The sequence below is a fragment of the Psammomys obesus genome, unplaced genomic scaffold (genome assembly GCF_907164565.1).
Source record: "Psammomys obesus unplaced genomic scaffold, mPsaObe1.curated_primary_1811, whole genome shotgun sequence".
NCBI lineage: Eukaryota > Metazoa > Chordata > Mammalia > Rodentia > Muridae > Psammomys > Psammomys obesus.
The window spans coordinates 6,874,246-6,897,418 of NW_026588752.1; the positions used below are offsets into that span (position 1 = coordinate 6,874,246).

Consider the following 23,173-nt stretch of genomic DNA (forward strand, 5'->3'; position numbering starts at 1 on the left):
AACAAAAAACTAACAATCAAAAAAACCCCAACAAAATAAATAGATAAAGAAGTCAACAAATGGAAGCACATCATGTCATGTTTTGTGACTTCTTTCGCTGACTTCTTCCTTCATGTCACGGCAGGTGTCAGGGCTCCTTTCTATGGCTGAGTACTCTGTTGTATGGGTAGACCACAGTATTTCTGTTAATCGGCTGATGGCGATTTGGGTTGTTTCCACTTGTGGGCTGTTATGAATGAAGCTGCTCTGAAAGTGCATGTACAGGTTTTTGAATATGCTTCATTTCTTGGGAGCAGTTTGTCTTTAATTTGTCACTTTTTGGCACTCTATCTTGTAGCGTTCTTTTTTAAAAATTCTCCTTTATTTGGGGTGTTTAGACCTCTACCAACCCCATCAACCCTAAATAGGAGAGAGAAAAGGTTAGTGGAGAGACAGGCCCCAGACCCCTTTACTTCTCCCAGCTATTTAGGCCAAGGGGCTCTTTTAAAGCTCTATACCAATCTCTCCATACCCTGAAGCATTTCTCTCCATCTGTCTACTCCAAACTGCCACACTGTCTCTGGCCTCTGGTCTCTCCAAACGGCTACACTCCACACGCCACCCCTTCTCTTTCTCTGCTCTCATATTTATACTCTCAGAGTCCTAGACTACGCCCTCTGTGCCCCATGTGGAAGGCTATTACCAGCTGGCAAAAGCCACACTCCAAACAAGACAACAATAGGTGTGGACAACTATAACCCATCCAAAATCCCATACTTGGGAATAAAACAAAAGCATACTTACATAACATACAAAGAAACCAAAACTTCCGTTACACTGTCTGACGAGACGGGTATTCCAATAGGGTACTTATGGTGATGACCATGGTTATAGCCTCTGGGAAGTCTATCCAACATCAGTCAACTGATCCTTTCACAGATATTTCTGATCCCTCCTTTTTGGCCATATTCTGATCTTTTTCATGGCTTTTAATTATTTGTTGAGAACTGAACATTTCAAATAGACTTGAAGCAAGTAAAGCAGCATTTCTCACCAGCAGAAGAAAGCTGAATAATTTAATGATATAAATTTCTTATACATTCATATAAAATAAGATATGTGAATGTGTCATAATCAGAATGAGAAATTCCCAGCAGGTGTCCTGCAGTTAGAGCAAACCTAGATAGAACAGCCCCATAAATGTCTTCCTGCCAATTCACAACTTGTGTCTATCAGTATTTTAAAATTTTTCTACAAGTACATATTTTTACCTTTTTAAAAGTTTTTAGGTTGTTTTTTAAATAACAAGAAGTGGCTTATGGACTCTGATAGGGAACATTTATATACTTCCTGACTGTGTCTCTCCTGCTTTATTTGTGCATTTGATTCTCCCTCCATGATACTGAAGTGGGGCTCCAGGAAGAACCTTCTGGCAGTGAGCAGCGCTGACTCTGTGTCCATCCTCAGTGAACAAGCTATGTCATCGCACTTCCACCAGCAAGTAGCTGCCGTGCAAATCTCCCCAAGCTTAGTCAATGTGTCTTTCTTGTCCACGGGGGCCACACACAGCCTGCGGACTGACATGCACATCAGTGGTGTATTCACCACCAAGGTGACTACTGAGGATGGCCTCTGGGTTTTAGATAAGGATCTTCAATGTAGAAAAAAAGTTCCGCCTGCAGGGTCATTCAGAACAGCAAGGGGACTTGGTGACAGCTTAAGCCATTCTCATTTCCACCCTGGATTATTATCCTGAATGTTCATGTGTGCCATGTTTATAAAGAAAATACTAAAAACCCACAGGCATTTTAGGTCTAACCTGCATCCATGGAAAACTCAGTGACCTGAAATTAGGCTGACAGCATATTGTCACTCAGTGATGCAGGCAGAGGGCAAGCTTTGGAAATGTGTTGTGGGTCTATGGTCTGCATCGTACTCTTCCTTACCTCTGTTTTGGATATGCATGTTCATTTAGGATGCTGTGGCTGTCTGGAATGGAAAACAGGTGGCGATCTTTGAACCTTCAGGATCCACCTTAAGGAATGCAGGTTAGAATCTCTTCACCCCAGAGAGGGCTCCACACCTCTGCTGTTGCCTCACCTTCTAATTCAGGGTAAAGGGACTAGCCCAGAGCTAGCTGAACCCTCGTGCCAGCTCTCATTCCAGTCCCTGAATTACTAATGCTGCAGCTCTGGCACCGGCTGCCAGGGCTCCCTGGGCTGCATCCTGTGAAGTGTTGGAATGTTTGAAAAGTACAGTGAGACTCAGTGAGCAAATCCTCCTGAGCTGCAGACCACCTAAGGAGGCTACATGGTCATAAGCAGTTTAGTTCCTTTTAAGAAAGAGGACTACTGCACAAGTGTCTTCTGAAATGATTCTACGCCATAGCCGTGAGCCACAGGTGGATCTTCACAGATGAGCAGTCTCAGATCTGAGCCATCCATGCATGTCACCACTTTCTCTAGCTTTCTCTGTTTAATTTGGCTGCCTTTTCCTCCACACACCTGTATGAATTTCATAATGCTGCTGTAAGAAATTACTACATGTTGAGGGCTTAAAACTATAGGAATTTATTCTCTTACGGTTTCAATGGCCAGAAGTCCAAATTCTAGTAAACAGGGCCATACTCCCTTGAATCCTCAAAGGGAAAGTCTATTTGGTTTTTCTAGCTTCTGGCTGCTATCCTCCTTGGTTTATGGTCACAGAGCTCCAATCTTTGGTTCTGTTGCCACACTGACCCTATCTTCTATTCCTCTTCATAGGGACACGTAGCTATGTTTTGGGCCTACCTGAACAGTCCAGAATAACCTTTCCTTTGAGACTTTAGCTTCTATTGTCATAGGTAATAGTCTTCACAAACCTTAGGATTTGGAGCACAAATCTTCTGGCACTGTCTTACAGCCTCCTGATTACCTATTCTTTGGGATGTGATTCTCCCTACCCCTCAACTTACCTGTAAAACCTTCCTGGCCTCACCATCTCACCTTTGAGATCTCTTAACTCTTAGGAGACTTACAGTTCTGTCTAAGAGTGATCCTCCCTGGATATTTCCACTGGTCATTTCACTTTCTCATATCTTTTTCACTCACATTTTATCTTCCTTAACACTTTATATGGGGTGGGAGTAGGGGTCTCTGTGACCACTGTAGCACAGGAGGCAAGAAGATAGTTCAGGTCAACACAACTCAGTAGCCAGTGTTGGCTTGATCTTTACAAGTCTGACCCCAGGTAGTTTATTTTCAGCATATTTAAGCACAGTACAATTTCATGAACATTTTTTTGAGTATAATGAACTCAATCCTATGTGTACAATAAAACTTAAGTCATGACTACATCAAAACTCTTTGTAAAGTGCATGTGACATTTGTCATAAAGATAGGTTTTTTAGATTGACTTCATGTGATACCTTCCATGTTCTCTAGATTGACAGGCTCACAGTAAAGATCTGGGGGAGGATCCAGTGTAGTCCAGGCTACACAGATAGTGCAAAGATCACCAGGTTATTAACCACATTTGCGCCCAGCCTTCTGGGTAGAAAACAGGTTATATACATCTCTCCCTTTGAAAGGACAACCATGCATGTTTATTCCTGGTTCCCCTGATACTTATCTATGAGTGCAAGAACCTTTGTGTCTCCCACAACATTATTGTCTGAAGTTCTCAGGTAGCTAATATTGTCATACTATCTGTACTGTACAATAATTCACACACCACCTCTCCTGATTGGTATGAGTCCCAAGAAGCAAGGATGAGCTCCTTTATCTTGGTGTTGACCCATACAGCTAATATTTCTTCTGTTTTGTGTGTGTTGTCACCTCTGTGACTAATATGCTCCTTAGCACCTTTGACTGGGGCACGGAGCCTCCAAAGTGCTTCATGATGTGGCCAGGTGCTTAATCAGTCATGCTGATGTTGTGCTGCAAGAAAAACCTTCAGCCAGAGGAAGAAGAAATAAGGATAGTGAGCAGGGTGGGTGGGCATGTTGATTCCCCCAAATCAGGCCTACGGCCCTAGGAGTTCCCTACATAGTTCCCTACATTCAGAGCAGATGTTACTTTGTGTCTATTGCTTCTTATTTCTTTATTGTATTTTCTTGGTTCTTGGTTTTAAATTTTTAGTGTTTTTGCTGTTGCTGTTATTGTTTCTTTTCTTTTTAATTCTGGAACTTTGTTCTGCTCATCTACAAGGTTCAGGTAAGATTTCTCCTAGAGTTACCATGAGGACCAAGCTGACTGGGGATTCTATGCAAGGCACTTCTGCCATGCTGCTGCTCTTTTGATGCTCATCTTTCATTTCAGGGACATTCCTGTGTGAAACATCAGTGTTAGCAATGCACGAGGAAAGCATTTATACAGTGGAGCCAAACCGAGTTCAAGTACGAACCTGGCAGGTGAGTGATTCTGACAGTGAGTGTGGTGATCAAGTTACAACCAAGTTGAAAATGCTGTCTCGTGTTCTAAGTCCTATTTTTCCATCAGGTGGCTCACTGGAAAATATGTGTTCCGGGGTAGCCTACCCATCCACGGCTGTGACCTCTGAAATGGGGAGTCAGGGTTAGAAGCTTTTTCAGGGAAAAGGTTCGTTTCACTGCACCTTTACTACACAAGACTATGAAATGTGAGGAAGTGCTTGTTTTTTTAACATACATCCTGAAGGCTTTGTGCTATCTGTTGAGCACAAAGATATTTCTAGATGAGCCATTCCCATACATGTGAATGAGAGTGAAGCCATGAAGGGAGCAGGGCTGGCTTCTTATGGTGACAGGCCTCCAGCCCAGTGTCTGTGTCAGCTATTGTCCCTGTCTGTATCCCTATGTGACTTTCGAGAGCCTGGGACCAACATGATACTAACTTGCTATGGCTGCTGCAACAAATTTCCACAAAACAGTGGCTTAATGGAACAGAAATTTTTTCTCTAACAGTTCTGGAAATCAAATCCTGAATCTAGGTTGGTCAGAATGCGTTCCTTCAGAAAGCTTTGCCAGGGAATCTGCTCTCCCTCTCTCAGTTTCCAGGAGCTGGTGGTGCTGCCAATCCCTGGGCTTGCAGAGGTTGCCCTATACTCTGATCTCTTCTTCACATGGCATCTTTCTATATCTGTGTCTTCTCTTGATGTCTGATAAAAACACTTTCAGAGGTTGGAAAGACGGCTTGCCAGTGAAGAGTGCTTATTCTTACAGAGGGCTGGATTCTGTTCCTAGCACCCATGTGGTGGCTCCAGTTCCAGGGCATCTGATACTCTCTTCTGATCTCTAAAGGAGACCCAAGGCATGTATATGGGATGCAGACATACATGTGATTAAAACATGCATACACATAAAATAAATAAAGTCTTAAAAAATAGAACACTTTGACTAGGATATACAGTTCAGTGGTGGGCTGTGTGCTTAATATAGAGGGGCCCAGGCTTCCATCCGGAGCACAGAAAACAGAATCACTTGTCAGTGGGTGTAGGCCTCAGAATGATTTCATCTAAAATTCTTAGATCTGGGAGTATGGATTAGTACAGTGTCTAGATTGGACTTACCCCTAAAGTATATCCTCAGAATGATAAAAATAAGCAAATCCTTTATTTACTTACCTCTACAAAGACTCTTTTATAGTAGGGTTTCAAGAAAAGAGGTCTTTGGAAAGGCAACTATTCAACCCATTATGTGAAGCAACATTCTATGACAAGCTTGAGGGCCTGTTGTAGCCAGTTTGATACTTTGTGGGCTCTTTTCCCAGCCTTTATCCCCTCATCACTAGATAGGAAAAAAGGATAGAAGAGAGAGAGAGAGAGAGAGAGAGACTCCTAAATCTAATTTTCTTCCTTCTGTTTGTTCTGTGAGCGTGACTACTAACAAACCACAATCAACCTCCCTGAAGTACCAACATCCACCCACATTCCCTCTCGGAATAGCATTTATTTATTCTCTAAAAAGTTCCCAGAATTCCAGATGTCACACAATTGCAGGAACTATCTGCAGCTGGCAAAATTATGTCTCTGCTAGAACATGAGGCAAATCATAGTTTGCTGCTTCAGACAGTCTGAAACAGCCACATATCCCCATGCCTGGCATTAAAACAAAGGTATATCTTATAATATTTCTGTGTTTATTAAAGAAACGAAAATTCCAGAATTGTCACTATAGCCTCTCGTTTTATCTATCAAGTGAGTGTGTGTGCATGTATGCACGAGAAAGGAAGGAAAGAGAATAAAGGAAAGAAGTGTTATGTATGTACACACATACATGGTATACATGTCGTAAGAGTACAACATTTGGTATTCATCTTCTGGCTCCTTCAACATTTTGTATGAGACAAGGTCTCTTGTTGACCTTGATGTCACCACATATGCCGGGCTAACTGGCCCACCAGCTTCCAAGCATCTGTCGGACTCCGTCTCCCATCTCACCATCACTGAGATTCAGGGGCATGCCATCATGCCTGGATTTATGTGGGTTGAGGATCCAAACTCAGATCCTCATGCTTGCAACATTAGCACTTTTCCATTGTGCCATCTCCCCAGCCCTGGTTTGATTTTTTTAAACTTTATTCTTCTCTTATACAATACACTCAACTGCAGCCTCCCCTCCTAGTTCTCCTCCACCTCTTTTCCCTCAGATCCACTTGCTGCTCCGTTTCCCTTCAGTGGTTTTTATGTGGAACCCAGTGTGCTTCACTGGACTTGCCACACCCATGATCTTGTACCTCACATGATGTTCATCCAGGCCCCTGGCATACGGTTGTTACTACTAGGTATCAGGCAGTCAGCAAACAAGACAATAGTAAGTGCCTCAGTGAAAACAGAAGTGAGAAGGGTCAGGAAGAACCTAGTTTCCTGGGAAGAAGAAATGGGTGCTAATATAGAACTTAGGAGGCTGTGTTTTTGTAGTGGCAATTCGGGAATTTTGGTTTCTTTAAAAACAGAAAAATATTATAAGAATGTGCTTTCATTTTAATCCCAGGTGTAGGGCTGCTTTGGACTGTTTGCAGCAACTGACTATCATTTGCCTCATGCTCTAGCAGAGGTGTTGTTTTGCCACCTGCAGATAGTGTCTGTGATTTTTGGAATTCTGGGAACTTTTCAGAAAGTATACAAATGCTAGAGCTCTGATAGTTGTGAATTGTGGGGAGCTGTTAGTCATTTAGGGAGATTGGTTGTGGTTTAATAGCTGTGGTCAAAGAAGAAACTAGAAAGAAATTAGATTCAGGAATTTTTCTAATTCCTCTCTCCCCTCTGTCCTTCTTTTTTATCGAATGTTAGGTAGTAAAACTGGGGGAATAAACGGTGGGAAAAAGAAAGACCCCCAAAATAGTTAGACCAGCCACAACTGGCACCTTAACATGGGGCTTTAAAGCAAAGGATAAAAATGGGAACTATGATTTCAAATGCCAGAGGAAACAACAGGGGGTGACAGAATGCATTTTTTTTTTTTTTCAAGAAGCCTGCAAAAGTTTATTGCAGCTGCTGCGGCTGAAATATTCTTCACTTTGCTTCCCAGAGGTGGGGTATATTTTTTTCTTTTTTCTCTTTGTGTATTTTGTTTCAAAAAGGTTTGAATAACTGGCTGAGAACTTGGAAAAAAAATGTGGGTGAAAATGGAGGTGCCTGAGAAACAAACAAAGAAACAAATCTGAAATGGGAAAACAAAAGGGGTCACTCTACTGTCTCTTCTCTGAAAGAGTTTCAGAATTGGTTGTGCAACTGGAAAGGTTGCGGGTGGAAGAGGAAACACTTGGGAAATGAGGAGCACCAGAAAAGAAAAAATAAAAATGCTCAGTCCTGGTGACTGAGCAAGAGAGTGGGAGGATGGTCGAGTCAGAGAAAAACTGAAAAAAATTAGAGGACAATCTGATGAAAAGCCCATTTCGAGAGTAAGGGTTAATCTTGAACCAACCACACCACCAGAATTAGATGAGGGACAGCCTGGGATTAAGAAGTCACCATCAATTTTCGCAGTAGTCATACAGCATTTGTCTGCTAACGGTGTGGAACAAGGTTATGACAAGAGGTCATGTTTTCCTATGGGATGCACTTGCCTTATGTGAAACAAATTCTAAATAACTGAGCTACTCAAAATTGGCCACTGACTCAAAAAGCAATTATTTCTTTGTAAATATCTCTGTTTATAATTTCCCACTATACCCAGCACAATTAGTGGCTTCAAACAGAAGGGGGAAATGTAGTGATAATTCTGGAATTTTGGTTTTGTTAAAAATACAGAAATATTGTAAGAAGAGCTTTCATTTTGCTCCCAGGCATGGGGGTATGGAGCTGCTTCGGACTTAATGCAGCATCTGACTATGATTTGCCTCGTGCTCTACCAGAGGTGTGTATTTGCCAGCTGCAGGTAGTTTCTGCGATTCCATGATGTCTGCAATTCTGGAAATTTTTCAGAGGATATATATATAAATGCTAGGGCGCCGAGACGCAGTGTGGGTAGATGTTAGTCATTCAAGAAGGTTGCTTGCTTGTTAGTCACGCTGCTAACAAAAAAGAAACAAAAGGAAAGAAATTAGATTCAGGTATCTATCTCTATCCTTCTTTTCTAGCTAGTTACAGGGAGTGAAACTGCTGTGCAGGAAATTGGAAGCAGTATTAAGGAGCCAATCTGTAGGAACAATAACTGGCTTGGAGTTGGATCCTCTCCCCCCTCCTTCTCCTCCTTTTTTTTTAAATTTTTTTTTTTTTTATTTTGGGTACAGTGTTTAGATAGAACCCATACCTCATGCACACACTATACACTAAGCCACAATTCCAGCCTCTCTGCCATTTTTATATTTTAGAAATTGTGTGTGTTGGTTGTGGCCAGTGAGGAAATGCTAGTGGTCTCTCTCAGATTCCCACTGAACATCTGGCATGTCTTTCTAGACCCTTATCTCTCTTCAGGAGGTAGACTGGTGTGGCTCTGTTATGGTCTGGTTCAGTAAGAAGGTGACTGCCAATACTTCCTTTCCATTTTATGCACCATTATCTTTAGAGAAGGTTATGGTATAGGTCATATACAGTCAAGGCTGAAGCTAGAACCCTGGGTAAACGGAAGTGAGGCAGTGGTTGCTGATGTGGATATCTATAGTAATAGGATAGATTTTGGGTTGCCTCATCTTGGTTTTGTGTTGGTTTTCATTAGAATATAACTTCTCAAGAAAAACAAAGATGGGGTGGCTCCTGGCACCTGACACAGAGCTCAGAAGAGTCTGAGAGACCCGTGGAGGCTCCGAAGGGTATCGCAGAGGTAGGAAAGGAGTCTGCAGAGCCTTCAGTAGTTCTGGAATAGCTAAAGGAGAAAAGACAAAAGGGCAAGTCTTATGGAAAGATGCTTAAAAAAAAAGTGGACTCACAAAATTGTAAAGAATGATGGAGCCATGAGTAGCAAAAAATGACAAATATACCACCGTGTCCCAGCAGGCTATAAGCACAGAGGTCATGAAAGATGAGCCTGGGGCTGAAGGTACAGATGACAGGGAGATGTGAGGCAGCCTGGAGCTTCCACAGAAACAGGTCATTATTGACTAGGGCTGGACCATCCCATAGCATGAAGCTGCAGCCTGTGCTGCTTGCCCTGCTGGGAGACAGAAGGCACAGTCTGAAACCTGCAAGCACAATAGTTATGTCCAGTGGCTGGCACCTAAGACAAGGTAGTTTGCAACAGCCTCAAGCTCCATTAGAAACATACCATTACTGAATGGGGCTGGCCCTAGGTTCACCCTCTGTTCAGCCCCAGACTTGAAGCTGCTGCTGCTGCAGCCTGTGCTGCTTGCCTTGCTGGTAGATGGAGAGTATGGGGCAGTAGTGCTGCCTACAGTCTACAAGCTCAAAAGTTGACCCAAGAGGGCCTCAGGGTGGTAGGCATTGAGGGCAGGGAGATGTGTGGCAGCCAGAAGCTTGCATAGAACCTTCCCCCAGGCACCCTATCTAGCTGCAACATCATCCTGACTCTGGGCAACAAGAGGATATCCAAGATGATCTCAGCAATGGTCCAGTATGGTATATTAGAAACTCTGAAACCTTGAAACAAACCAAATACTCGTTGCAATAGTATTTGCATGTAAAGCTGTTTGGGCAAAAAAGAAAGTGTGTGTGTGTGTGTGTGTGTGTGTGTGTGTGTGTATGTATACACACATACATACTTACTATGTGACATTCTGCAGTTTCCAGTGCCACTATGATAAATGAAGGTGCAATGGAGGGTTAGGAAAAATGGAGGAATGATGTAACTGTGAATGTGCAGTGGAGAGAGGTGGAACTAAAGATGTGAAAACAGTGACAGGTGTGAGAAAGGCTGCTGTAGACAGAGGAACATGTTCCTACTGAGTAGGGCTGACAGGTGGCAACCTGGAGCTTGTGCAGATTCAGCCCTGAACATGCTCTGCCATTGTGCAATTGCCCTGGCTCTGAGCAATGTCAGGATGTCTGAGATAAAGAACAGTTTATTTTCTGGATTGGAAAAAAACACCTTTATGGTCCTTACTGCCCCTGGAGGCCATGTTGTTATCTATAGTCCGCTGCTGAAGGCTGTGTTGAAGACTGAAGTTCATATAGATGTCTGTGGTCCTACAGCAGCTGATGTTTATGGCCCATGTTTCCACCAAGGGCCATGTGGATGTCTGTGACCTGTGCCACTGCCTGATGTCCTTGGGCTGTGCTGCTGCCAGGGGCCTTTTGATGTGGGTAGCCTGTGCTGCCATTGAGGACCATGATGGGGTCCATGGCACAGGGCTGTGCTGATGTCCATGGTCTGCACTGCCAGAGGAGACCACGCCGAGGTCTGTGGTATGTGCTGATGCTGTGACCATGTGGGTGCCCATGATCTGTGCTCCCACTGACTGCAAAGGGCGAGGACACTACTTTTGCTGTGGTATCTCTGCAGACTCAAAAAGTTGAGAATGAAGGACATAAAAGGCTTCTATGGCAACCTTAACCCCATCCCCCTTCCCAAAATGTAGCACTCTGGACAGAAAACCATCAAAAAGAACTCTTAAAAGCTGTGATAAGGGTGCTGAAGTGAGCTCTCCACAATTGAAGGCTTCTGATGGGTCCAGGTGGGGAACGATGACGTTTTCGATAAGGTGTTGGCCACTGAGAGTTTGACCATGATTCAGGAAGTATAAGGACAACACAAACTGGACTTGAGGTTTGTTTTGTTTTTTTAAATTTTGGATTTTTCCAAACAAGGAGTCTCTGTGTAGCCTTGCCATTGTGAAACTCGATCTGTAGACCAGGATGTGTAACCAGTGTTTACTACTTGATGGGTTCTTTCTTCCCCTTATCTCCACCCCTTTTCTTCTTCCCTTTCAACCCCCTAACACTAGATAAGACAGAAAAAGAGATAGAGAGGAAAGGTCAGAGTTCAGAAACGAGGCAAATTTTTGTTAGACTGTTTTCTATTGATGTTTGGTTTCAGGATATCTAATTTCTTCTTGTTCTTTACACACGACTACTTAACAAACTGTGACCAACCGCAACCAACAACCAATAAACCACCCCATGTCTCTCAGGGCCCCAACATTTATATACTCTCTGAAAAGGCCCCAGAATTCCAACTGTCACACAATTCCAGAAACTATCTGTAGCTGGCAAAACTGTCTTCCTGCCAGAGCACAAGGCAAACATAGTCAGCTGCTGCAAAGCAGCCCCATGTCTCCACACCTGGGATTAAAACAAAAACATGTTCTTAAACTATTTTGGTTTGTTTTTTTTGTTTTGTTTTGTTTTGTTTTTCTCTGAAATAGGGTTTTTCTGTGTAGCGTTGGCTGTCCTGAACTCGCTTTGTAGACCAGGCTGGCCTCGAACTCACAGAGATCCTCTGCCTCCCAAGAACTGGGATTAAATGCATGATATCCCCTTATAATCACTTACTGGATGAGCGAATGGAGTGCATGAGATTAATATTGTTCAGGAGAAAAATGGGGCACCATCGAAGTATACAGCTAATTTGTTCTTCTTTCCCCAGGGAACTGTCAAACAACTTCTGCTGTTCTCTGAGACCGAGGGGAGCCCCTGCTTCTTGGATGTCTGTGGGACCTTCCTGGTTACAGGGACAGATTTAGCTCACTTTAAAAGTTTTGATCTTTCCAGAAGGTACAGTTTTCAACCAAACAGAAGTATTAGATACTCTTTTTTTTTTTTTAATTATGAGACAATTTTATAGACAAGGAAATTGGCACAGTGTCAGAAATCTTAGGTTCTTATCTCATGTGACTTTTTTTTTTTTAAATTTCGAGAGATCTTTTATCTTTTATCAAGAGATCTAAAAATTAACCTCCTTTTCTCTATACTAGGGGGTTAAGTGCACAAGGTGAAAAGTTGTAAGCTAAACAGAGCATCCTGTAGGCCCAGGTCTCAGTGGCCAGAGAAATTAATTTCTATGAACAGCAGAAAGATCCTAAGAAGAGACTTCTTCTTGATGCTGAGGTCATGCTTTCTCCTCCTGTCCTCACACAGGGAAGCAAAAGTGCATTGCAGCTGCAAGAACCTGGCCCAACTGGTCCCTGATGTGGGGAGCATCACTTCTCTGAGATGCAATGCCAATGGGAACAAGATCAGCATCCTCCTTAACAAGGTAAGGCCATTAGCCCCGCAGGCCTTCTGGTCCATATGAAGGACCTCCTTGGAGAGGGGCTGTGCCTTGGACCCCTGGCAGGTCCATAGCTTCTGTTCTGGCTGGATGTACTCTCCTCAAGAGGTCTTTCGGGTCTTTACAATCTAGCCTACTCTCTAGCCCCTCTTTGCTTTAATCTCCTTCCTCCATTTCCCATCTTCCATTGGCTTTCTCCTGCCTAACTCTGTTCCTGTTTTGGAGGGGGGTTGGAGGAGAGGAGTGGGGGGGGGAGCTGGTTGTTGTTTTGAGACAGGATTTCTCTGTGTAATCCTGGCTGTCCTGAAACTTGCTCTATATACCATGCTGGCCTCAAACTTGGAAATCTGCCTGCCTCTACCTCCTAAATTCTGGGATTGAAGGCATGCACCACCACTCCTGGTCTATACTCTCTGTTCTTACCTTGCACACACTTTCCATCTTTTCCTACCTTTTTGTTTTCATAACAGTCAGTAATGTCTTTTTCAGAGAGCTCTTTGATCTTTTTTTGTTTGTCTTCTTTACCCAGCCAAACTCTTTGCCACAAGAAGGGGTGACAATTTCTTCTATCATAGCTAAGCCTACAGTGTTTTATTTTGTCTAAAGTTTTGGCATATTTTTATCTCATCTTTAAAGGACTCACATTCCATTTACAACTCTAATACCTGCTACAATAAAGTTTCCTTCTGGATATGTGTCCCTCATCCTTGCTTTGTAGACATGAGTAGCCCAGGGCTGCCTTTCAGATGGTGCCTATTGGCAGCTCAGAGGAAGACCCTGAGTTAGCCAGGACACAAATGTTGATGTCACAGTGGAGGAGGCAAGGAAGGAGGGGTTGAGCACAGCTCGTCCCTGTCCTCAGCTCTTCTGTGTGTATGTGTCCATGACGATCTTCCTCAGCAAGTGTTCAAAAGAAGGAAGTGAGAGGTGATAAAAATGACCACGAGAACATCATTATCAGTTGTGTCCTGTCCCACTGACCCAATCTTAAAATGGAGGATTTAACACCAGACCAACAACTGTGAAGCTCAGAACCCTAACCGTAATGGCAGCTTGGCAAGGAAAGAAAGAATGAGAGAGCCCTGCAGTGGTGTTCAAGTAATACAAAAGAAAATATGGACTCAGTGGCAGCTGTGAAGGCAGGGAGCTGCATGAAACCCATACAGAGTCCTCCAGATCTGGGGAACATTTGGAATTGTGAGAAAAGAACATCCCTGATCTTCAAAGACCCTCGTGTGTAGAGCCGGAAAGATGAATTAAAGAGTAAGGGCGCTTGCTGCTCTTGTAGGCTGTCCCGGTGCCCACCTGGTGGCTCACAAATACCCTTAACTCAAATTCCAGGGGGTCTGACAGCCTTACTGACCTGTGTGGGAATCAGAACCATGTGCTCCACATGCATACGGGCAAGACACTCATTCACACAGAATCAAAGAATTCATATGTAGTCCTGAGGTAGAGGTGGCCAGAATCACCAGGGCAGCTCTGCAGCTTCTGAGCCAAAAAACCTGGAGAGCTAAGCCTGAGCTTAAGGCAGATGGCACCTAAAGAACCTCAGCTGGTTCTGTTGTCACTGCGCGTGCCCCGGAGGGCAGCACGGGCAATACGCCCCACCTCCCTCCTGCACTACAAAACATCACTTAAGTAGTTACAGGCTCAAGGTGCCCGTGGGGGTGCTGACAACTTTTATCTTGAAATAAGGTTTCTCAGATCTTGAGATGAGAGTCCTATAACATAAAATTAACCATTTAAGGTGAGCAATTCAGTGGGACTTGACACATTTGTAGTATATCTACCCCCTCTATTTGGTCCTAAACATCTTCATTCTAAAGAAATATGTCATACCCACTAACTGCTAGTCACATTCCCTACCTTAACTGCTGTCACCCACAATCCTGCTTACTATCTCTGGATTCATTTTATAAGCTGTGTGGCCTTTTTTAAAAGTTAATTTTTCTTTATTATGTATACAGTGTTTTGTCTCATGTATACCTGCTCACCAGAGGAGGGCACCAGATCTCATCATAGACTCATTATGTGGTTGCTGAGATTTGAACTCAGGACCTTTAGAAGAGCAGCCAGTGCTCTTAACCTCTGAGCCATCTCTCAAGCTCCTTGTGTGGCCTTTTGATTCTGGCTCCTCTAACTCATGTTGTAGCATGTATCAGTGCTTTGTTCTCTCTGCCTGAGTTGTTTTGATAGATCACGTTTTCTCCATTATCTGTTGATGGTCACCTGGTAACTGTCCTCTTGTTCTCTCATGATTGGCGCTTCTGTGACTTTAGAGTGGAACCGCCGCCTTGGAAGCTCCTCATAGCTGTGAGCAGCAGGAGCAGCCAGGCTTTCTGTGCTCCTGAGCCAGGCTTTTACTAGAAATACTACTTACAACTTCATGTTTCAGCTGCCAAATGAAAATGATTGTCACCCCATCTGGTGGACTTTATGTTCTTTGTATTCAGTTGTATGAATGACAATTTTGCCATAAATCCAAATTCCTTTTGAGTCCCTTTGGTTAATCTACCTCAGTTAAGAAATTTTCTCCAGGCTGAGCATTGTGGCATATTCCTTAAATCCCGGTACTCAGGAGCCAGAGACAAGCAGATCTCTGTGAGTTCAAGGCCACCTAAGTTCAAGTTATCCAAGGAAAAATAGGCTGAAACCCTATTTTTCTTTTCTCTTTTTAAATCTCCAGTCAGAACAGAGAGCAGCTCCCTATGTTTTAGACTTATGTTCTAAGTTTTCTGAAATTACAAAGTAGTAACTAAAAAACTATTCAGTGGGTTTAATAATAAAGAATTTAGTTATTATTCTGTGTGCCATTTCCTGGAAGCCTCGGTGGCTGGTGACAGGTGTACTTTCCTTAAGTACACCTGTGTCACCCCATGAGCACAGTCCCTAAAGTGCTTGCCACTCTCTGTGCCATTATGTGTGGCACTCATTTTTATGCTTTATTTTAAACTCTTTTATTGTATTTATTCCACCAGTAAGAGAGAAGATTACTGGGAAGAGGGCCTGCTGACCCCTTTACTACTCACAGCTTTTTTGGGTTGATGGGTTCTTTGCAGGCTTTACCAATCTCTGTCAACTGCAAATGCAGCAAGCAGTCTCTGCCTACCTCCTGCAGGCCACTGCGCCACAAAGCATCGCCATGCCACCACACCGCCCTTCTCTGCCACACCTTCTCCTCCTTCTGGGCTCTCAGATTTCTATCTCTCAGAGTCTTAGGCCGCACCCCTCTCCATGCCACGTGGCAGGCTGTTACCAGGCGGCAAAGACCATGCATACCCTGCTGGGGGTAGTTATCAGGTGCGAACAAACTAAAGCTCAAACTAAAAGCCCACACTTGGGATTAAAACAAAAACACATTTAACATAACATAACTGAGGTCTTTTTTGTTGTTGCTCTTTTTGTTTTGTTTTTAGATTTATTATTTATATAGTATTCTGCCTACATGTGAGCCAGCAGGCCAGAAGAGGGCACCAGATCGCATTGTAGATGGTTATGAGCCACCATGTGGTCGCTGGGACTTGAACTTAGGACCTTTGGAAGAACAGCCAGTGCTCTTAACCTCTGAGGCATCTCTCCAGCCCAATAACTGAGTTTTTAAAGAAACCAAAACTTCCATTGCAATTATGTTTTCTCTTTTTTAGGTTGACAACAGTCCTGATTCCAAAATCTACATCTATGATGTTGAAATGGACACAGTGAACGTCTTCAACTTCAAGACTGGACAGATTGGACAGATACACACCCTGTCCTTTAGTGAGCCAGTGACTAAGGAGTAAGATTGTAGTTGAGATGCTCTTGTTGAAATCAATATTTTCCAACTCTCCAACTTACTAAGTTTTATTTTGAACTCCAGAACCTCACGGAAGTTACTAGTACTAAAACAAAATAGTAAACCAGACACTTGAGCAGATGAAGTAGATTTAAGGCCTTAGTCTGTACTCCAGGGCTGAGGTTAGGGAACTCTTAGCAGAAACTCAAACTTTGGAGGGGCTCTCCCAACATCTCTAGAAATGTCCCAGAACAGATTGGCTTTAGACCTACTGGCAACTCTGAAAGGAAGGAGATGCTTGTCTTTGTAGAGAATAGAAAATGTGAAATAAGTGTCTTTGGAGGGGGTGTGTGGCATATAAATGTAGTTTCTGCTACAGAAAACATGTTCTTGGGACTTACAGTACTTTGCTACCATCTATATTTAATTCTGCATGACTTGGGTCAGAAAAGCAAACTGTTTAGAAAATGGTGCTAGATGTGTCTTCAGTGAAGTAAGTGTAGAACAAAAAGCATAGTATGGAAACCTTCAGGCTTGTCCTGGAGCTGTGCAGAGAAGAGAGGAACTGGCATTAGCAGGGTTGCATTTGGTGCCTCGCTTTTATTGTCACCCTTTTTTGTACTGCTCTGCTGTTGTTGCAGTTGTTATAGTTTGATTGTGATGCCGAGGGTGGATCCCAGAACCTGGAGTGTGCTGAGTGCCCTGCCACTGAGTTACACCCTGACCCCAGTCTTACTTTTGCTAGTTCTGGTAGGTCCTTCCTTCCTGACTCAGATCTTCCTGCACAGTTCTCTCCCTGAGTCCTGCCTGCCTCGTTAGACCCTCCTCTGGAGCCTCCTTTAGTCTCGTTGGTCTACTTTTCATCTCTGTTGTTACTTGAACAACCCCTTCCTGTCTTTCCACCGAAGTGTGCCACCGATCTGCTTCAGAGTGTGGGTGCTCGAGCTTCTCACCCTCACACTGACACAGCTTCAGGCCAATCCCGAGTCCTGGGCTTTCTGCAACCAGTGTGAATCTTTGGAACTAACCTTTCCTCTACTCCCTACTGCTACTTCCCCTCTTTATCTTATGAAGCGTCTTCTCATTCGTGTTTGTCTGTCTGTCTGTCTAACTTTCATGGCTTCTCTTTCAAGACTGGGAAACTTTCTTTCTGCCTGTTATGAATCACCTGCCAGACCAGTCTCTGGCCAGACTCCTCATAGTACAAAGGATACAGCTTGAATCTGGCATTTTATAGGTATTTGGCAAGTGTTCCATCTTAAATTCTGTGCTTGTCACATCAGTTATGCATGGCGCTGAGCAGGCTTTGTCCTGTGGGCACAGTAATGCTGGTGCTGGTGGCAGTTATGAGGATTATATGTTTCCTGTAGGAGTGGACCCTGCACAGCCATCAAGGGTGATGAGCCCAGCAGTGCCACCCTCTATCCCGAGTTTACTGTGCTCCTCTAGGGGTGGCATAGAAGGGTGACTATCTCCCTTATCTCATCGTTCTGCCTTTTTGCATGTGATTCATCTCCCAAATAGCTGAGACTAATGGCATGTGCCACCACACTCATTTCCTGTTGAGATCTTCATTCTTTGCCACCTAGTTCATTGAGCTCCCTATAGAATGTCTTCAAGTTTCGGGCCCATAAATTATGGTATCTTATAGGGTAAGTTGGTATTTTACTAGGGTAAAAGTACAGACAGTGTCACACAGAGTTGCTTCTGGATTTCTGCCTAAGAAATTAGAGGGCCTCTGCATGATCTCAAGGTCCAAGCATCATTCTCTGTGTCCCCTAAGCCAGACTTCATGGACCCTTTCTCCCAGTTTCTCAAAGTCTTCAAGAATATGTTCAGATAGGATGTATGTCAGCGAGTGGCCCAAAGGTGCTGCAGAACCCATGCACTTACCAACACTGCCAGCTGCTGGCATTGACTGACATGACTCTGAATGGGTGTGGGTAGCAGTGAAAGAAATTTTCTTCTCAGGGATGGGTCTTTCCTTCTGTTTTAGGACCCGTGTCTTTATGCATGAGAGGCTAGCAAGTTATGTGCCTGTGAACCATTTCTGGGATCAGAGTGAGCCTAGGCTCTTCGTGTGTGAGGCCTTACAGGAGGCACCTGGAGCCCAGCCACAGGCTATAGACAAGCATCCCCATGTGGAGGAAGGCACATGCCAAAAGGTACCTGTTGCTTTGCTATGTTACATGTTTAGACATATATGGCCACCATTTGCCAGATAGTGTCTTCATGGCATAGCTTATGGGAGAGTCACTAGGAAAATTTATTCATGAATAAGTGTTACCATGTCATCAAGATCATTTCCATAAACCAATAGTAGACAGATCCATCTTGAGCCACCTTTTTGTCCGGTCTAACCCCAAATATTGATTTCTGTAACTGTTTCATGTTGCTTTTTCTCTATGGGCAGAGAACTTTATCGACAGTCAGTATGAACTAACCCTTACTGTGTTAGCACATACTGAGATTGGGTCATCAGCCTGTCCTCAGTCACTGTCTAACATCCTCACTGCCTGCCCCTCTCGAGGGCTCAAGCTCCATGTACATGTGCTCTTGGCTCTAGCCCAATACACTCATAGGAGCTAGGACTCTGATACTTTCCAGGGCTTCTGTTTTGCAAGATGTCAGATGTGCCTAAAAAGTCCAGCAATCTGTGTGTCTCTGTAACCCACTTAGCTCTCAAACCTGTATGCATGCAGAACTCCCAAGTAAGTCCACACAGGGAAGCCAACCCTGTTGTTTCAGGACTCATCTTCCTGCTGGAAGCATTCTCCTCACAGATGGGAGTCTGCCCCTGAGATCATCCAAAGTCAGTCAGTGCCCGGAGAATATCAGGAGCAAATCCTCTCCTTGATCCTCAAAATGATAGACTAGATCAAAGTGACTTCTGTATGTATCACTGGAATGAAAGAAACATTGCCAGAGGAATTTTTCAGATGGGAAAGGTGAATAGTGGCCACATCAAAGGTAGCTAGTAGGAGGTAAAGGCATGTCCATGGGGAAGTTATTGCTGGTCATGTGATCAAGTGGTTCTTTGTGGGTTTTTTGTAATAATGGTGTAGGCAGTTCTAAGAGTTCACACCACAGTAGTAAGGGAAAGTCTTGCATCCTCTTTTGTTTTTAACAAGCAATTGCAGACAGGAAAATGGTCCTGGCATTTGATGTGGCTTGTTCTGTCACATGAGACAAAAACAACATAACATTTTTAGGCTCTCTCTTGTACCTTCCCTAGTCCCCAAGAGTGCAGTAGAGAGCTTTTTGTTGTCGTTGTTGTTGTTGTTGTTATTGCTGTTGGTTCTGTTTGTTTTTTGAGGCAGGTGGAGTAGAGCCATCTGGACGATGTTGTTACTCTTCAAAGGGGCAGATAAGCTTGGGAAGCCCTGGCAGTGTCAGCACCATGAACATAAACCCTGGAAAGGAACTGAGAAGAAAATAGAAAATTATATTGCTGCATTTAATACAGAGCAACGTTGTCCTGTGTCTTCCAGGAAGATGTTTTGATTCTGTCATTCTTCGCTTGCGAAGAACATGGCTTCTTGCTCCATGATTGCTTCCCCCGGCCATCAACCTTTCAGAACCTTCTAGGAATGGAAGTGCCTCATTATTACTTCACCAAAAAGGTGGGAATCCCTGGTACCTGCAGTTATTCTCTGTTCTCCCTCTTACCTGGGAGGGTAAGAGGGAGATTCTTTCATGTATCTCTAGCACATTTGAGATATGAGTTGGCCCTTGCCTTTTGGCTTTTCTTCTACAGGCATAGCTTTAAGCCTTTGTCATTTCCTTTTATTCTAGCTGAATTTTTTAGCATAAATATTCCTATATTCTTCTTTGAGATTTACAAATGATACAAATCTCCCAGATCCCAGCCCAGAGCTGATCACTATACAGCAGCTGGCATCACTGCTCCGGGGTCCCTGTACCTAGATAGAAGTGAGGCACATGAACCTGCACATGGTTCCTTGTAAGTTCTTGAAAGAGTGGGGTTTGCAGGCACACTTACCTTACATGCCTGAGATCCATTTGAGCTGTGCTTCAAAAAACGACACATCGACAAAAGCACCTGAGTCCAGGCAATCTCATTCTGTTGCATTTGTTTTTACCAATTGCCAGTTCTTCAGCTTTGGGCTCCATTGTCACCTGAAAGGCGGTGGCTGGTGACTGTGAAGGTGGTTGCTGCTGCTTCTTCCTTTCTCCTGTTTTTTCTTTCAATGATGGGGGTCATCCTGAAGCCCTCACACATGCTAGGCAGGTCCTCTACCACGCTGAGCTACAACCCACAAGCATACCTGAGGGACTTTTTCCACACAGGAGCCAGTGCCTGTGGGCTTAAAGCCTGGCCTCCGGGACTGGAGCTGTGGTGAGCTCCACAGTATTCTGCAGCTGCTGTCATGGCTTTGATCTCCTGAACTGAAGAAATGGGTCTCCTGTTGGACCCACACCTTCTAGAAAAATGTAGACGTTCTATGTCACTTCCCTTGCACTGTCATACCAGAAAGGAGGGAAGAGGAGACCTATGGTGTCAGCTTTTACCTTTGACCTAGGTATTTCTTGGTTTCCCCATCTAGTGATGTAAATCAGTCTTTAAAATGAATCCTGTGCTGGCTGTTCTTATTGTCTGAAACTAACCTACTTTCTTTTTTTTTTTCTTTTGGTTTTTTGAGACAGGGTTTCTCTTTGTAGCCTTGGCTGTAGACCAGGCTGGCCTGGAACTCACAGTGATCCACCTGCCTCTGCCTCCCTGAGTGCTAGAATTAAAGGTGTGTTCCACCAGGCCAGGTTTAAAGAATTACTTTTCATTATGTGTCTATGTGTCTGCGTGTAAACGTGTGCACATGAGTGCAGGGGCCTGTGGAGGTCGGACATACAGATGGCTGTGAGCCCCCTGGGTGATGGGAACTGAACTGTGGTTCTCTGCGAGAGCGGTGCATGCTATAGACTGCTGAGCCGTTTCTCTAACCCCCTCTGCCTTTTCCCCTTTCTTTCTTGCAAGGTTTTACCTGTATAGCCTACGGTGGCCTTGAACTTAATCAGATCTTCTGCCTCAGCATCTTGAGTGCTCAGATTGCTAGGATTTCAGGTGTATCCAACCATGCCTGAATTAGCCCTTTGTTACTTTTGTAGCCAAAAGTGAGTAGGAGGATTCGCCACCGGGAAACAGAATAGAGGAAAAGGCCATGTCTTTGTAGGCCCCTGCACATAACCATAGAAGCTAATGAAGCTGTACCACCTGCAGAGACATTCGCAAGTATACAAACTGGGCGCAGCTCTTCCCAGAGCTGTGATTTGCTTTAGAAGGAACTGGTACAGAGAATAGTACAGAATGTGGTTGCTGCCCCTTGATTTGTGACCATTTAGTGATCAGCCTTGGGGGGAGAGGGGACATTATATATAAAAATGTATCCAAGACAATTGGTTCCAGGTTTCCAACTTCATATCCACAGCCACTTGAAGTTGATGTGTTAGCTGTTTGTCTGTTACACTTCGTGTGCCTTAAAAATGAGGTTGAAGGCTGGGAAAGTATTCATGTCATCTGCTCAGCTCTGGGAGTCCTTATTGTGTCCATACAGGTGTCCCTAATTGCTTTATTTTAAATAGAATTCCACCACCAGAGTGATATTTTCCTGGCATTTTTTTATTCTTGTTTTATGTTTTTTGGTTTAATTTCTCTTTAATTTGAAAATAGAACATTTGAAAAGCTCTTTAAATTGTTTCTGTTGAATTTTCTGAATTTCATATTCTGGATTTTTGTTTCATCCACACATTCATGCATGTTTTCTTTTGTTCTCACCTCCCTTTCTGTGCCTACATGCATAGTTGTTATTCCACAGAAGAGGCATATATGATGCGGTTGTAAGTATGAAGCCCTGAGATGGCTTGTCCCCTTGGCTTTGTCTTGTCCCTGAATGTGTGTGCCAACAATCCTTACCTACCCTGCTCACCTACTTAGGAAACTTTCCTGCAGGCTAGGGCTTTTTTGTATGGTCACAGAGCCAAGTGAAGTTCGGAGCTCATTGGTTCTTAGCCCGGTATGTACCTGTGACATGTGCAGTCATTTCACATGATCTCCAGGTATAGGAAATGTTTGATTACCCTATGTTTGCAATATAGGTAGTATCATTGTTTAACCTGCAAAGTACTGTCAAAGAGTAGCCGGAAGGCATTGTGTCTTTCTCTAGGCTGCTCCTCTTCTGTTTGCTGACGTGCAGTTCTTCAGTCTTCTTTCCCAAAGGTTTTCAATGCTCACACATCCAGGATGGTCTGGGAGAATCTAGTATTCTTAGTTCTGAGCACACTTACCATGTGACTGGCAGTTTGCTCTAATCTACTATGACACAGAATAAACAGTCTCTGCCTCCCATCCAAATACCAGTGAAATCCAAGCCCTGTTTAGCTCCCAAGATGAGACAGGTTCAGAGGTGTTCAGAGTAGTGAGGCCATAGATAACAATTCTTGCCTCAGAAATCAGTAACAATGAGCTAAAACGAGAAACATGATGAATAAGCAGGGAACAAGGGATTCCAAGACTCCCCTGGGTGCTCACATAATAAACTGGGTTCTCATTAGAACAACACCAGGGATGATGCTGTCACCAGTGTGAAGGACAGTGTCCAGCTGACTGCACTATTAGCTAAACTCGTCCATCACCTAGTTGATATTACTCAAAAACATACACACACACATATATATGTGTGTGTGTGTGAGTGTGTATATATAAGGATATATAGATAGATATGGATATACGTGTATCTCCTTAGACCTAAACTCAAGCTGCTCTCAATAGAGCCTTTGCTTATGCTATGCTTAAGCAAAGAAAGAAGGGTTTTCCAGCTATAAAAAGGCACGATAAATTCCAC

At 43.7% G+C, this 23,173-nt stretch overlaps 1 protein-coding gene across 1 annotated transcript in view; it reads left to right on the top strand.

Annotated features, from left to right (window-relative positions):
- Positions 1-23,173, top strand: part of Ift140 (intraflagellar transport 140) — an 88,516-nt gene that overhangs the window by 18,101 nt on the left and 47,242 nt on the right. Inside the window, exons 10-17 of the mRNA XM_055604763.1 lie at positions 1,388-1,591; positions 1,955-2,027; positions 4,278-4,369; positions 11,918-12,045; positions 12,409-12,526; positions 16,189-16,319; positions 18,313-18,481; positions 19,808-19,939. Coding sequence (XP_055460738.1) covers positions 1,388-1,591; positions 1,955-2,027; positions 4,278-4,369; positions 11,918-12,045; positions 12,409-12,526; positions 16,189-16,319; positions 18,313-18,481; positions 19,808-19,939 — 1,047 coding nt within the window. The remainder of the gene's footprint in view (positions 1-1,387; positions 1,592-1,954; positions 2,028-4,277; positions 4,370-11,917; positions 12,046-12,408; positions 12,527-16,188; positions 16,320-18,312; positions 18,482-19,807; positions 19,940-23,173) is intronic.